Source organism: Mirounga leonina, unplaced genomic scaffold (genome assembly GCF_011800145.1).
Source record: "Mirounga leonina isolate KUSES-001 unplaced genomic scaffold, KU_Mleo_1.0 Mir_126, whole genome shotgun sequence".
NCBI lineage: Eukaryota > Metazoa > Chordata > Mammalia > Carnivora > Phocidae > Mirounga > Mirounga leonina.
In genome coordinates, this window is record NW_023270314.1 from 1,835,753 (window position 1) to 1,853,126 (window position 17,374).

Below are 17,374 nucleotides of genomic sequence, written 5' to 3' on the forward strand. Positions count from 1 at the left end.
TGTACTGTTTCATCAGGTGGGAGTTAAGATTCAGTATCTTTGTTGGGATCTGAGTTTCTAAAAGTCTCATTTACTGGCACCTCAGGTCAAATGTAAGATTAGGATGAGTGGCAGGAAAAAAAAAAAAAGGATTAGCGGCAGAAATTTTCTAGGCAGGCAAGGTTTTAAAAGGTTTAGCAGGTGAAAAAAAAAGTTTTAGCAGGTGTAGTATAGAAAGAGGGTTAGACTGAAAGTGGGGAGGAGTTATATATCACTTGAAAAGAAGGATTTTCTAATAATCAGCCAGAAAGCCTCTGGAATTTTTGAAAGTTATATCATAGCCTTAGAGAAAAGAAAACATTAGATTTGATATAAAATGTTCACAGAGCTATTTATTTATTTATATGAATTCCAGTTACCATCTTAGCAGCATATAATGGATCCAAATTAAATTGTATCTTTCAGGCTAATTCAGGAAGAAAAAGAATCCACGGAGTTACGTGCTGAAGAAATTGAGAACAGAGTGGCTAGTGTGAGCCTGGAAGGCCTGAATTTAGCAAGAGTCCACCCAGGTACCTCCATCACTGCCTCCGTTACAGCTTCTTCACTGGCCAGTTCATCTCCCCCGAGTGGACACTCAACGCCAAAGCTCACCCCTCGGAGTCCTGCCAGGGAAATGGATCGGATGGGAGTCATGACACTGGTATGATGATATGCACGAGAACATTGTCCCCATTAGGATTAATGGTGCATGAGCTGATATTTACTGGGTGTTTATTCTAAGGACCTTCTTTGGTTTTTATCATTTTTCTTTTCTCACAACATCCCTATGCGGTAGGTGCAACTATTAATCCCATTATGAGGCAAGCAAATATAGCCTACACAGGTGTAATTTTCTAAGGTCACATAATAGGTAAGTAGAAGAGTAGCAATCTAAATATCACAGCAGCTATCTGAATGACTTAAACCATTAAGTAAATTTTTACAGGTAATATCTTGATGAAGTAAATTGGAACTGGGTATTTTATTTTTAATGCAATAAATCACAAAAAAATTATTATAATTGCTTCAATAAAACAACAAAGAATGTTAACATTTTTTATAATATAGATAATATAATTTTAATAAGAAGATCCATCAAAAATAAGAGCAACAATTTCCCAATTTTGTTTTAGAATTTCATGTCAACATTTTTACCCTTCTTTATTCTTTAATTCTTTGTTTCGTTTATTTTTATATTTGGGATTAATAGTTAGAAACCTAAGTTAGGAGGTACCCTGAATATAATTGAGAGAAAATCAAAATGCCTTTGCTAAAAATAATATAGAGAAACCTCTGGAAGAAATGATGGGAATGACTACTGAGTGCTGTGATGGTTAGCCACTTAAATCTCATGATAACATCTGCAAGTCTGAGGGCATCACCTCAACAGAGAGCAGAGGTAACTGGGGTTTGAGAGCATGAGTAAATTGCTCATGTTCAACACAGTAAGTGGAGCTGGATTTTTTCTTCAAATTTGCTGGCACAAAAGCATGTGCAACTCTGTCCCTTCTGTGTGTGTGTGTGATTACCTGGAAATAACGTTTAAATGACAGTAATGAAGATTTAAATATTCTGAACTATTTTTGGAGGTAAAATTCTGTTTTTGTAATGAATATTAAAACTTTACTATTAAAATAATAAAATTCTAATTAAAAATGAGTTTGGGGATAGAAATTAATTTAAAAAATAGGTGAAATAATAGTTTTATACAGTATAAAACTAGCACAAATATAACAAATGGAGGAGAAATTAATGATACTACAGAAGAATATGAAGTGTATACAGTGTTTCTAAATATAGTCAGAAGGCTGTGAAGCTTCTATAAAAAGTGTCACAGTATCTATCTCTGTGCGTATGTATGTGTGTAAAATATCTGAACAAAAAATTTTAATTCATTTTCTAAATGACATCTTTAATAAATATGTTGCAGTAATATGTATTGTAGCTAATAAATTGTAAAAATTATTTCCATTGGAATTGATTTATATTAATGCACATATGCACATATTTATAAAGAAATTATATCTCTATCTTTATATATAAAATGCTCTCACCTCTAGGCAAAAACTACCTTATAATTTTTTTTAATTTTATTTTTACAAAATCTGTTATGTATGTAAGTTAAATGTCTTTTTCTTTAATTTTACAATTGAGAATTGAAACAGAAAACTATTTTTATGGTGTGGCAGCATTTTTCACATTCAAACTCTTTATGATTATGGACTTCCATACAATAAAGTCAACATAAAAGAAACATGGCAAAATTTTTTAAAAAAGGAAACTTTTACCTTCTTACTTACCGTCTTAAACCACTGAGTCCTCTATTCTGTGCTCAGAATATTGATATTAAAAATATTTTTAAAATAGGGGCGCCTGGGTGGCTCACTCAGTTAAGTGGCTGCCTTTAGCTCAGGTCTTGAGCTCAGGTCTTGTCCTGGGCTCTAGCCCCTCCCTAGTCAGGCTGGCTGCTGCTCAGCAGGGAGTCTGCTTCTCCCTCTGCCCCTCACCCCTGCTCATGCTCGCTCGCTCTCAAATAAATAAATAAAATCTTAAAAAAATATTTTTAAAACAGACATCATAGACTGTACCCAATCAGGACAAAGGACAGCTAATCAGAACGGACCCGCACTTTGACACAGCACAAAGTTTTAGCCAATGTACTATATACCCAGTATATGGAGCTACATTATGCTCTGCTTATTTTTAGAAATCTAAGAACCATTAATCTGACTTTAACTAAACAGGACATTGTCTCTGTCTTACTTTCTGTTTATATTTGCTGCATATATTGATGACTTATTATCAAAGCTACAGTAAGAATGTTGGCCCACAGAGCATAATTCAGCCAGCATTCAAGGCAAGGAAGCTTTGGTTATTTCTGTCCTATTCTTCCTTACATTTTTGCAACATAGTGTTTTGCTCTTTAAAGTATTTTCATAAACATTGATAATGTTATTATTTTATACTAATAAAATAATGTGTATAAACACATTTACACACATTATTTAGACATGATGTTTGTGTAATATGAAAAAGATGCCATAGCTTTCATGCATTTTCTTGAGCAGTTAGTCATAAATAAATCAATGATAAATGAACATTATTACACTGTAATTACAGTACTTAAAAATGTTTAAAGCATTTCCTGAGGGTAAAAAAAGTACATAAAATTTTCCATATCTGACTCAGAAAAACAAGAAATGAAACCCGGAAGTCCTTATCATCCTAAGAAAACTTTGTCATTAAATTCATCACTGCTACAGTGAAAGACAAGTAGATTTTCTTTTACCTATAGAAAATATTGGGGGGGATAATTTTGTTGGATATAATCCATGTTTGGATATTCAGAGGAAAATGAAGAATTTTAGGGACAGAAAAGCAGAGATTGAAAAGATATTATATTCATTTGTATTGTATATGTTTATATGTTTTGCAAACATTGTTATTTGTCCTGATTATAAAATGTGCTTTTATTTACTTTTACCTCACCACAAATCTTTTTTTTCTTTAAGATTTTATTTATTTATTTGACAGAGAGAGAGGAGGGAGAAGCAGGCCTCCCGCCGAGCAGGGAGCCCAATGCGGGGCTCAATCCCAGGACCCCGGGATCACGACCTGAGCCAAAGGCAGATGCATAACGACTGAGCCACCCAGGCGCCCCTACATCACCACAAATCTATAAGCATAAAGAACAGTCTACCAATACCTAGTTAGAATATTGAATGAAGTAGATCAACCAATTTTCCAATAACAAAAATATATAAATGTAACTAAAATGGAATAAAATTGTTTTACTCACACAAGAAAAATTAACAAAGATATTAAGTGAATAAGGTTCATTGGAAATCAGAAAGAATTAACTTTTAAAAAAATTCTGTAAAAGCACATTGACAAGAAAACAGCAGCTGTAGAAACATGTTATACTGAGGCCAGAGCTTTAGGCATTTGGGAATGAGAGATTTGTTAGGATGCCAGGAAGTTTGAGATGCATCAGGAATAACATCCCTGCCCAAGGGAGGACCAAGGCTCTGCATAGATAGGGCAAAAGGGAATGTTTATAAACTCCATATATGTGCATTGATTCTTCATTTATATATGATCTTCTTCATTCCCATTTATGTTTTCTTGGGAGGATATAGTCCCATATTTATTTCTGGCTAGATCACTCCATATGTGCTTCCTATTCCCTAGGGTTCCGTGTCTCAGATCTCATACACATATGTTTGACCCCATCATGTGGACATGCCCCCTACCAATTCCATCTACGAAGGTTCCTCTCTGAAGTCACTCTGAGGAGGAGTCCTTCTGTAATGGTTAAAGACATTTATTTAGAAAACAATGGAATGAAAAAACAAGACAGTCAAGTTATAGAATACTGTTTAAACTTGTAACATGGTCAATGGTACTCATTAATTAGTTCTGTTTTATGTTGTTTTTATTACTGCCAATCACAGCCAAGTGATCTAAGGAAACATCGGAGAAAGGTACTGTAAATATCTTTTATATGATTGCTAGTTGAATATTGTTTTTCTGTGAAAGCTTTAAAATTATATTCCCATTAGTTGAGACATTTTAGTAACATAAAAAGAAATATTAAAAGTATTTAAGTGTTATCCAATTGTGTAAATACGATTATAAGAACAAATGCCTCAAAATAAAATTGTTTATGCTTTCTAGGGTAATGGTTAGATTATGTGGTCTAAATATCCTAGAATTAGGTTGTTTATTGTCAATGCTAGAACAATGCTGCTTGTTTTTAAATGTAGGTTTTACTGTTATTCAGGTATGTGAGACCAACATCAGGAGACCACTGTCAATGAAAAGAGAGTTTGTTACTCACACTTCCCCAGAGGAAGGGCATGCCCTGCTATGCAGAGGCAAAAGGAAGTACCAGAGGAGGTCCTGAAGCAGAAAGAGCTAGGAGAAAGGATGAGTAGGAGCTTTATTGTGGTTTCTGTTGGAAAGGCAAGGCAGGGTAAGCAGGCTTAGGATTGGCTAGTTTTAATCATGTCGGTGGGCTCTAGGTATTTGGGCCATCTCTAGTTGTCCAATTCCTGGCCTGGGATAATTAAGGCAGAGAAATATTGCCTCCTGAAGTGTAAGAGCCAGAGAGAGAGTATGATTTGGCGGCTGTTCTAGATTCATTGATGTGCACATGAAAGGCACACTCCAGGGAAGTAGTTTGCTATCTCTAGGAATTAGCTAGCCCTGAGAGGAACATTCTGTTGGGTCAGCATGGCACCAGATGCCCGAGTATCAAGAATACAGAACTTATAAAAATATAATTAATCTGCTGCCTTCCTGTTTGGTGTGACATAAATAGAATAAGTATTGGAAATGAGAAACAAAATTGACTCTAGTTCTGATTCACAAAATGACATCTTGTTAGATAATTGAGAACAGCAGAGCTCAGACTCATGGGATATTGGATGGGGAAGATTTCAAAGATTCAACCTACTATCTAGTGCATAAATCTATTTTTCAGTATCATCAAGATGTGATAGACTATTTCCAAAAACTTCAGGAACCAGAAAACTGTTTTTTTTTTTTTTGTCTTTTTTAAATTAAAGAAATCTGTATTTGTGTGGCTTAGATTGATGGAACTTTTTTTTTTCTTGAGTTAACATCTATCTTTCTATAGTATCTTCTCCGTGATACTACCAGTTGGTTCTCAACTGTCAAATTCATCATGCATAAAGTTCTTTGTCTCTGACTTCCTCTACCACTTAAAAGGATTATTCTAGGAATATAGAAAGAAATTTGAGTAGATGATGGATGTAAAAGAAGTTCAGTGGGTATAAGAAAAAAAGTCACAAAGGAAGGTCCCATAAAGGAATGCAGGCTCAGGGAATTCAGTGGGTAAAGAAATGGTTGGTAAAAAAAAGTAGGTCATGGAAAGACCACAAACTAGAAATTGTTGTGTATCAGGCTAAGGAGTTACAGGTGTGATTCCATTTGCACTTTAAAAGAACACTTTAAGATAAGTATTATCACATCCATTTTACTGATGAGGAAATTGAATCTTAGAGAAGGTAAGTAATTAGCACATGTCATTCAACAAGTAAGAGAAATCAGAATTCAAATCCATCTCTGATTCCAAACCCTTTCTCCTCTATTTTATTTATACAGTGTAAGCTCCAAGCATTATTCAGACAAACAGTTTGTGTATGATGTTTTTAAAAGCTGGTATTTGGACAGTTGGCATATTTGACTGGTGGTGTGGAGAGAATAAGGCATTTTAGGAGGTGTTTCAGAGGAAAAACTCTGGAAGCAAAAGGGTCAGGCTTCGCAGAAATAATCACAAAAAACAATTACGGCTAGACCATGGGACTGTGAAGACATAAACACATATTAAATAGAGTTTGGAAACATACTTTATGAATTTAGATGAAAGGTGAGTTTAGGAAGAGTTTTCCAGAGTGTTAACCTCATGCTGAAAGTAGTTCTTGAAAAAGATTCTTCCTGTGGCACTGTACTCATTGAAATGGAAAGAGGAAATCCTATAAAGATGCCTACATGAACTGTTACAAGTAATCTAGGCTTGGATGACAAAAGCCCAGTCAAACAATTTATTTAAGTTTCTCCAATACATGAGGTCTTTATCGTATATCATATATAAACACACTTACGCATAATAGCTCAACATAGAAACAAAGCAAGGCATTATGTAGACATAAGATGATAAACAGCTTTAAAATTTTTGCTGTAGCCATATTGCTAACTTTTTGTCATCAGAACTTCCAGAACTGTATCTTCTAACTATGCTTTCCACAATCTTTCCCTCTATATGTATGTATTTCAATGCACAGTGATGCCGTGAAAAAAATGCAGGATTGTTGTAAAAAAATACCTCTTTACAATCAATTTGATTATTGAAAAGTCTGACTGTCATGCAGTTTTATATGTCTGTCTCTGACAGAATTTATGATATCCTGAATTGTTCTGGATTCTGAACTAAATTATTCAAAGAAATCCCTTCCACCCCATCTTCTGGTTTCTGTATGCCTTTGTCCACATTCCCATGAGAGGTAGTGAAATGAAACAATTTGCAAGAATTTTTTTTCTAATAAATTGCCACTCATTTTTTTTAAACATCTGGAACACATTTCATTAGCCTGATTTAATACACTTTATCTGGTAAAGTTGTATTTTTGCCACCTTCTCTTCTCACTTCAAAAATCTATGTAAAAGATATCCATGTTATGATAACCTGACTATGCATACTTTTTTTAGTGAATTAGCTCAAATATGTGTTCAGTAACTTTTTATAAAACATTTACATTCCTGATGTATTGAAATGGATTCCAGGATAGCTTTCTTATAGTCCCTGGATAGTGATCTATGGTGTTTATTTACTCTGAAATAATATTTTTGTGTAAAGTATCCAAGGTTTTTTTTTTTTTTCCCCAAACTGGAATGTCTTTATTTTTAAACAGTTATGACACACACTCTTTAATAATGTGAATTTATAAGTGTAAGACCTATTTGCCCCAAGTTTTTTATTTTGTTTTTGTATTAGAATTACTCAAATAGCCTTGCTTAATGATTTCTCCATTTCCATCCATTTCCATTGAAATCTAGAAAGAGTTCATCTGAATGTATTGTTTTCGCTTCTAGATTGCAGTGGTGGAAGAAGATGGTCGGGAGGACAAAGCAACAATTAAATGTGAAACTTCTCCTCCCCCTACCCCTAGAGCCATCAGGATGACTCACACCCTTCCCTCCTCCTACCACAATGATGCCCGAAGGTATGACTCTCCCAACACACAGCACAGGGCCTGCTCTCCTTCGGAAAATACTCCCTCTTTCTTTCAGTGTTGTCAAATTGACTGCTTAAACATTTATATGAGAAATTTTATTTGAGCTCTAGCTCTCCATTAAGGTATTGCCCTGCTCCCTCTCCCCAACATCACTTATGGAAAAAAAATTTGCATTCTGAGATCAAATTTTTAGTTTTAAAATTGACTGTATATTTGTGGTCTTATTATTTTAGCCAATATGGATGATATGAACTCTTCTATTTTTAGTGGATATTTCCTATTAAAATAAAGTCAGGCTAATGGAAGGACTTATTAGGAAGAATAATGGAAAAATTAAGGGATTCTAGGACAAGACTATAAATTTGGCTTAGGTGTAAGAGTAATTAGGGTCTGAAAAGTCCGTAATTGCACATCATTTACTTTTAGCAGACAGATATGTATACCACCTTCCAGGTGCTGGTGCTGCTGGCTAGAACAGCTACCCAGGCAGAAAGTTCATAAGAAAAAAAATGATATTTTTGCCAAAATATTAAAAGAAAAGGTAAGGGAAAATACCCATTTTTCACAGTAACTCATCCTGTGGTCCTTTCTGTCAGCCTACAAAATTGCAAGCAGATCTCCATGAGAATTAATGGCATAAATAAATCTAAGCATACAATTCACATCTTAAATACATGGCCTTTTACATTCTTATCAATTGCAGCGTCTCAAGAAACATAATTGATATAACTGAACATAATGACTTAGTATTAATAACTTAGGTAAGAATCTGTCTTCTAAATAGTATGTGTTTTACACACATACTATTTGAAACAGAGCTTTCTGTGCTGGCAGGCATTTTTTGTCTTTCTGTTTTGCTTATTTTTAATTTCTAATGTGGAAAACAAAAGTTACTCCAATTTCAAAATATATGCTTTCACCTTCCAAGAAAAGAGTGAATTATATTTTAACATGTGAAAGCTATTGGTTTGGAGTTTAGAGAATGTGAACTCATTAATTAGGACAAATAAGTAAAGTAATTCATCATGGTGTTGTCACATTAGCAGCTGTAGAATAGATAGCAATATATATTGAACCTCTCCTATTAATACGGTGTCAGTTACACTGACCAGGAATGGAACCTCAAGCAGCTGCTTGGAATTCATTTCAGTGTATCATGTACCTAAAAGAATACCTGAGAACTATGAGAAGAAACAAAAAGTGATCACTAGAGCATATGATTATTTGCTTCTAAATCCTTCCTAGATGATTTAAAATTAAACGATTTAGACTCCAAAACTGGGAGAGAGAAAGATGGCTAGAAGAGGGCGCCTAGGTGGCTCAGTCATTAAGCGTCTGCCTTCGGCTCAGGTCATGATCTCAGGGTCCTGGGATCGAGTCCTGCATCGGGCTCCCTGCTCCTTGGGAGCCTGCTTCTCCCTCTGCCTCTCTCTCTCTCTCTCTGTCTCTAATGAATAAATAAATAAAATCTTTAAAAAAAAAATTAAAAAAAAAAAAAAGATGGCTAGAAGAAACCCCAGTAAAGATGTGGGCTGGAATAGCAGCTTAAATTTCATAGTTAGTTAAATTTAAATGTCTTATCATAGGTCATTATGTTTATGACTGTAAAAAAACATAAGCTCTGAGAAGGAAATAGGGAAAGGGTCACATGCTAAAGAATGGAAGGTCATTTAACATGCAATGAATAAGCCAACCTGTGTTCATTGATTCATTTGAGATCGTATCAGAAATAAGGGTGAAAACATTTAGAACAAAAATAATCTTTTCTAGAAAAAATTTGGAGGCTCAAGGCCCTAAGGCTGAGAAAAACCAAACTTCAATACGCGTAAGAGCAAATGTGGGAGGAAAGGGAGAAAATAAGTGTTCTTCCGTTTGTCCCTTTCTAAAGGAACAAGTCTTAGTACTTTGTGGGACGAGCAGTTTGCTCTCTTTTGTGTTTTGCAGTAGTTTGTCTGCCTCCCTTGAGCCAGAAAGCCTTGGGCTTGGCAGTGCCAATAGCAGCCAAGACTCTCTTCACAAAGCCCCCAAGAAGAAGGGAATCAAGTCTTCAATAGGACGTCTGTTTGGTAAAAAAGAAAAAGCCCGACTTGGGCAGCTCCGTAAGTGTGCATGTGTTTGACTCTTCACTGCCACTCATTTCAGTCACTTCTGAGGGTCCATCTGCTTTTCATTTCATTTCCCATCTTTGCATTGCTTCTTTTTTCTACCCGACAAACTTTCTTTTTCAATCAGCTCTGTAAATGCAATTTAGCTGAATAATGTTGGACAAAACTTACAAGGGAAGAATATTGTAAAACGCTTAGTCCTTTGATTTCTCTGTGAATAACAATGGCTAGAATTTATTTGATGCTGACTCTGATAGACACAAGGCCCCTATGAGGCAAGGGTTATTACTGTTATTCTTATTTATTGATGACTAAACAATGTCTTAGTAATTTGCAGAACTGAGAAATTTATCCTAGTGTCGGTGTTTCAAATCAGTTTAAAACCACTGAGCGTACTACCACTTAAGGCACAGATATCTATAAAAGCTTTTCTGCTGAAACAGTTGAAATACCTATAAAAAATCCCAAATAATTTTTTTTGTCAAAATAAATAATTATATGCAGGGCAAAAAAGTACAGGATTTCTTTGTTTAAAGCTAACACAGCTTTCCACAAACTCTACACTATGTAGGTGGGGAGACAGAGGAAGCAATAGGGCAATAGGGATTGTGTTAGTTAGTTATTGTTAGTCACTAATTGAATAAAAACATAGATCAGTACATTTGAAATGACTCTAGGTAAATATATAAACATATGTACATAGATAGGTGATGGATGGATGGATGGACAGACATATTTATAATTGTCTGAAACAAAAAGAATATGAAAAATGTATTTCCTAAAATGATGATATATACACTTGCCTTGTGTGTGTGTGTGTGTGTGTGTCTTCTTATATATTTATTTTTTCTTGGGAAATCACTTTTTCCATCATATTGGCTATTGTGATTGCATCTTCTTTTTTCCATCTTTTCCTATTTAACTTAGAACTATAGTTAAATTATTGGGAAATATTTAGCTCCCACCTCTAACACTAAATGCTGAACAGAATGATACAAATTTCTTAGCACTTTTTCAGTTTTCCAAATAAAGGAATGATTACTTACAAGTAATGCTCCAGCTCCCAGGCTTACTTTCCTGTCCTGGCACCAAAAGAATTTCTGAGAATAATATTTATGTTTGCAAATTTACAAATGTGATATATTCAAAAATGCCCTTCCCAACTTCCATAATGTAAAACCCACACAAAGCATCAGAAGCCATGGGAAACTGATGTCTGACCAGCTGTGTGATTAAATGTTACTCAGCAGGTGAATTAAATCCTCTTTGGATTTCTATTTCTCAGGAGGGAACTCTTTAAGCTATAAAAAAAATTATTGCATAACAAAAGAAGATAGAAGATGATTCTTTTTTAAATATAAAATATACATGCCAAGGCATTGTTTTAATTTTTTTGACAACTATTTATAATCTTACCAAATTATTTGTCATTTCCAATATATTACAGTGTAATTCACAATAGTGTAAATAGTTATTTTAAGATATTTATTTTGCTAACATAGTAATCATTTTATTTATTCCTATTTCAACATATATATTCATTTTAGGATCTATAATTTACTTTTCCCTTTTAACATATATTTAATTGCCTTTCTCTCATGGATTTTTTTCTATTTTTATTTTGTATTTAACTTCGATGAGGAGTAACTGAATCAGAAATTTTGCCAATATTCTTTCAAAATCAAAGTCAAGATATAATTTAAAGTCTGGTAAAATTTAGATTCTTCTAGAAACCTAGCCCTTCTTACCCATTTTCAGTGACTGTGTGTCTCTATGTCAGACCAGATGAAAAGGGAATCAATGATAATTATTTTTTGATCAACACCATCCAAGTTGGAAACTATCGATAGTTATTGGGGAGCATAGCATCACCCCAGGAAGAATTCTGAGCTCTGAACAATTTTGTTTTATGCAATAAAACAGTATAAATAAAGCCAGAGTCAGCAGCATGCTAAGGACTGCACTACTGATGAGGAAGACAGTGACAAATATCTGTGCCTCTGGAACTATGTAGAAGCTGTACTGAAGGTGAATCAAAGCTCCTAGAGAAGCCAAGAATAAAAAGTCTTTGCTGGAAATAAGACTGGAGTAAAGAAGAAGAAAATACAGACACAAATAGGTTCTAAAAAACCATATATTTACCAAAAGAATATGGTACATGGTACCACTGGTACTTTGGTTGAGGGATAAGGACTCAGGTCTACTTTTGTCTTGGAAGGTGTATCCAGGTTGTACGGGGAAGACTGTGAAAACTTTTCAAACCCCAGGGGCTACCACCTGGTCATGCTGATTTATGCAGCAGAAGAAACTAAGAAAGACCTCTAGTGGTTATGGTTTTAATATCTTGATCTGACAAATTTAGACACAGGCACTGGCAATGTTCTTTCTTCTACCAATGTGAATAGAAATAGAAAAAAAGAAAGATGGCACAGAAAGTAATATGGTAGAGGGATGATGGTGTCAAAGAACCAAATTTGAAGTTCTGGACCACGTCTTAAGATTTTGAACTCTTAGTTAAAGATTTAGCTCATAAGCTCAAAGAAAGAAAAGTAATCTGAGGGTAGCTATGCTAGAGGCCTCTAAATGAAATATGGTACGGAGGAAGAAAACTATCTAAACAGAACTATGAATGTGTTCGCTTGGTTCCATCAGGAATGATGAAGAACAAAGGAGAAATTCTTAGTAATTCAAAGAGGAGAATATTAAGGGGGTGTTGTTTGCATGGTATAACAATCTGAAAAGCTAGGGTTATAAGATGAACTTCAGATATGATGGATCAGTCAGTGTGACTGCATTAATAACCCCTAACCATGAATCAAACTGAATATGCAAGTAGTCATTTTTTCAAATGTGTTACTAGTAGAGACAATATAAACATGGAGACCCCAAAGCACAAAGGAAACAACACATCCAAAAACATTTGAATAAAGCTAACAGAAACCAAACAAAATCATTTTATTCCAGAAGTCTATTTATTTATTTATTTGAGAGAGAGAAAACAAGCAAGAGGGGGAGTGGGGGAGAGGCAGAGGGAGAGAGAGAGTCTTAAGCAGGCTCCACACTGGGTGTGGTGGGGCTCAATCTCACGACCCTGAGATAATGACCTGAGCCAAAATCAAGAGTTGAACGCTTAACCGACTGAGCCACCCAGGTGCCCCTATTCCAGAAATCCTTAAAGCATGTTTTCCTTGGATACCTTTATTATTCAAAAGTAGCGTGGAGAAAAGCTTGGTAGTAATGGAAGATTTCACATTTTCAGGTACCTTTTAGAAAATTCATTCTGCTCTTTATCAGACGGTTTGACAGTTCTATTTATAGTATTAATGCCTATAATGTAGGAGCAGGATTTGCAAACTAAAATGTACTCAGTGCATCAAATTATAGGCAGGGTTTAAAATAACAGGAAGTGATATAGATTAAAATGAGTGAATGAGCATTTGTTCTTCCATTTAAAGCATTCATATTTGATTTTTAAGTACTATGCTGGAAAGGTAAAACATATATATGAGCCAAGTCTACCTGAAGGTACCAATTGATTTGGGGAGAGTATCCTAGTGAGGAAGTACTCCTTCTAGCAGACATGGGATCTGGTTTTAGTTTCTCTTTCTCCTTTTATTTTCACTTACTCTCTTCCCATAGTACAAATCCCAAGATGAAAAGATGCAAAAACAGGTTTGATAATCTTGTTGAGGGGCATAGAGACAACAGGACCAGTAAGAACTTCTGCTGACTTTGTAGAACGTAGATCCAGGGTGTGATAGTAGTCTATCAAGACATAGCAGCCCAATGACCACAGCCGTTTCTCCCGATGCATACATCTAGAGATGCAAAGCATCTCTGATATTTCCATTAATATTTAAACATGCTTATGTCTAATCTGTATTTAAAGTCATCATTTGATCCTGCCATCTTCCTTAGATGTTAACTTATCTTTCCCCTGCCTCTAATATCCAAGCTTAAATGAGTTGTCCACAATTAACTATTTTCACATTCTCATCCGTCAGTCACTTTATAACCTACCACAGCCTGACTTCCACACAAACTACTACTAAAATTCTAGAATCAATTTTAGTCTTAACCAACACAGAAGATTGGTTAAGACAGTGAAGGATAGATGTTATCCCAGCAATTCAAAAGGATAGTAACACACTCAGGATAGTATTTATTATGATGTGAACTTAAGGAAGAAGCAGTATATCTGAAACAGGAGACCTCTTTCTAAAAAACATAATTTGAACGATTTTGGTACCAAAGTTGTGTGTATAACAAGTGATAGATATAAACAAACATGTAAGAACAATGTCAGAAAGTCCACTAGCCCCAAATAAACTGATGATTGGAAAAACTGTCCAGGCCAAAAGGGGACTTACAAAATCCTATTATAATTTCTGCTTGACCCACAGAAATTTTCCCTGCTGCATTGTTTATCCTACCAGGATAGCTAGGGATAGGGGTTTTGAACCCCACGATCTAAGATTATACATCGGTTATTGGAATCCTGACTGGCTTGCCTTTTAATTCTATCTGAAGGCATTAACCTGTTTTGAAGCAAAGCAAATTAAACGGTGTTAAAAATAACTATGTCAGATGACACTCGTTTGTTTTTCTGACAAAGTTACTCAGTTACAGAACAGGAACAGGCAGTGGGTGAGCTGTGACTCGTGGCATCCCATGACAAGATGTCAAAATGGGGTCTGGGTGATGGAAAAATTCAGTGGGGTTTACAACTGGTTGAATAATCCTCCTATTATAGTGCTAACGAGTCGAGTGATGCCACCTTGGATCAAGGTCTCTGGTGGCATAATTAGGACTCCTCTGTCTTTGGTCAATACAACCCCAATCACTTGACATGAATATTTCAATAGCACAGGTATCCGATTTATGGATTACTGATATGGATAGAAAACACAAATGAAAAAAAAAATAGAGTTGTTCTAAAAACTATCTCAAAAATATCTCTCCATATGATCTCAATACATTCTTTGATTTACTACCTGGGAAACACCACTTCTCTCAGGTCTTCAGAGAACCCCAATTATAATGACTATAAAGAAAAAAAGAACAAAACACACATGACCATCCTAGCTGATGTTAACAGTGAATGATAAGGATAAAGAACAGAGGCCATTGACAGACATTGTAAGAGAGGTGAACAGAAATCCAAGACGAAGAGATTTTCAAGAATGGAGAATTGATCCAATAAAACCAAATGCAACAAAGCTATGGAAAAAAAAAACAGAAAAATATATTAAATTTGAACAGGCAGTGTCACCAATTTTGAATGTATAAAATACATGTATCACTGAGTAAAAATAGATAGATAGATGATAGATAGATGATAGGTAGATAGATAGATAGATAATAGATGATAGATGATAGATGATACTTTTGAGAATTTCCTTAAGTGCACATGAAAAGCAATACATTTCCAAGAGATTTTTTGCCTCCTAAATTGCAGTTCTCTTTCCTTTATGGTCATCTGCCAGATTGTATTATAGTTGCCCGAAATCACTGACCTACTATAATTAGCATAATGAAGAAAATACCTTCATAATGACAAAAACAGCATCAATATTGCACCAGAAATATTCAGCAAGCACCTTTCTACACATGAAATTTGGGTGGCTTGTGCTGGCCTTTATCCAAAAATTTAGATTGTGCCTAGATGCTCTGGAGCCAACAGATACAATAGAAATTCCCAAAGTATCAATTACAGATGACTCATGCTCTGCATGGTAAAAGGGCCTTTCTTTGAAGAAAGAACTATTTAGCTTCCATTATGAGTGCATTTTTTACACTTTATGAGCCAGGCCCTGTGTCTAGGTGCATTTTTCAGAGAGCTAACAGACTAACAGATACAGAGCAATTAAGTAACCATTTATAAACTCAGAGTGTGTTTAAATCCAAGTGAATGTCATGGTTTGATACTAAAGAGAGGTCAGATGAAAGAAAAGATGAAGCCACCAATGGGCAACAGATTGCAGTCTTCATCTCTGTGGAGTTAGAGCTCCCTTTTTAAATACAAGAACAGGGACCTCTATTGGATAAATGGAGAGGTACAGACCTTGCAATATGGGTTTTGGCTAGAAATTCCTATAGACTTGTACTTCAAGGGCCAACATGAAATAAATTATGTTGAAAGGAATCTAAGGGCCAAGCAACATAGAGATATTTGCCGTCATAGTTCAGATGAACAGATAGCTCCAACCAGTACCATTCATAGATCCGAGTGTATGAGGGTCCTTTAGATTCCTTGGCCAGGGTCTTAGGGAGCCTCACACTATTATCCCTCTCTGGTGTCTGGGAGAGTCTAGGGCTGGCCGTGCTATCTGGGCAGGACACTCTTAGCCAAGAAGCCAAGATTTGGGCCTGTGTGGGTCTAATCACTGAAAGCACTGATTATTTTATTTTATTTTACCTTATTTTTTTTTTTTAAAGATTTTATTTATTTGACAGAGACACAGCGAGAGAGGGAACACAAGCAGGGGGAATGGGAGGAGAAGCAGGCTTCCCGCGGAGCAGGGAGCCCGATGCGGGATTCGATCCCAGGACCCTGGGATCATGACCTGAGCCGAAGGCAGACGCTTAACGACTGAGCCACCCAGGCACCCTATTTTACTTTATTTTATTTTATTAATTATTATTATTATTATTTTACCTTTCAGACCCTGGGACAAACCAGGGAGGCAGTGCCATCTGGGCATGGTGCCTGATCTGAGCAAACCATGTGGATTTGGGTCCCTCTTTCTCCCCTTCAGAATGTACCTTGACCCTCTTTCCCGTGCTTGGGGTCAACCAGATATCTCAGGGAGCCCAGAAACTTACACCCATGAGGTTGTTCTGGGCCAGTGGCCCACCTAACTCTGGTTGTAGGAAGGTAATCTGACAAGTGAATCACTCACTCCTGCTGTCTGGAATGCTATTGTATGATGTTGGACCACTAGATTGTTGTCCCGCTGATGTGGGGTTACTCAAAATGTTTACAAAGAAAATGAGGTGGAAAAAATATTTGAGTGGGACCCTCACATCCTAGGAGTGGTCCTGTGTCCAACAATTTCAACTAAAAGAGCTCACCAATGTAAGTGTGCTTAGTGATAACCTAGAGAACTTCATTGAGGGCAAGAATTTTGACTTGGGCATTTGCATGCACAACTACTAGGTGGTCACTGCCAAATGATAAGCAATTTATTATCTGAGTAATCCATTGAATCATGAAACTCAAGCCTTCAATGTCTGAGTGCCTCATGCCATGAGAGAGTGGAGAGTTAATGATGCTCTCTTCACATTCCTTTTTTTTTTTAAAGATTTTATTTATTTGTCATAGAGGAAGAGAGAGACAGAGAGCAAGCACAAGCAGCTGGAGCGGCAGGCAGAAGGAGAAGCAGGCTCCCCGCGTAATAGAAAGGAGTCCAATGAGGGACTCGATCCCGGAACCCTGGGATCATGACCTGAGCTGAAGGCAGCTGCTTAACTGACTGAGCCGCTCAG

General features: G+C 35.9%; 1 protein-coding gene across 5 annotated transcripts in view; it reads left to right on the plus strand.

Annotated features, from left to right (window-relative positions):
• Positions 1-17,374, plus strand: part of PPFIA2 (PTPRF interacting protein alpha 2) — a 467,879-nt gene that overhangs the window by 390,336 nt on the left and 60,169 nt on the right. For all 5 annotated transcript variants that reach the window (XM_035002058.1, XM_035002061.1, XM_035002059.1 and 2 more), the window contains 4 exons: positions 445-682; positions 4,476-4,505; positions 7,639-7,769; positions 9,726-9,880. In XM_035002058.1, the coding sequence (XP_034857949.1) occupies positions 445-682; positions 4,476-4,505; positions 7,639-7,769; positions 9,726-9,880 (554 nt within the window). The remainder of the gene's footprint in view (positions 1-444; positions 683-4,475; positions 4,506-7,638; positions 7,770-9,725; positions 9,881-17,374) is intronic.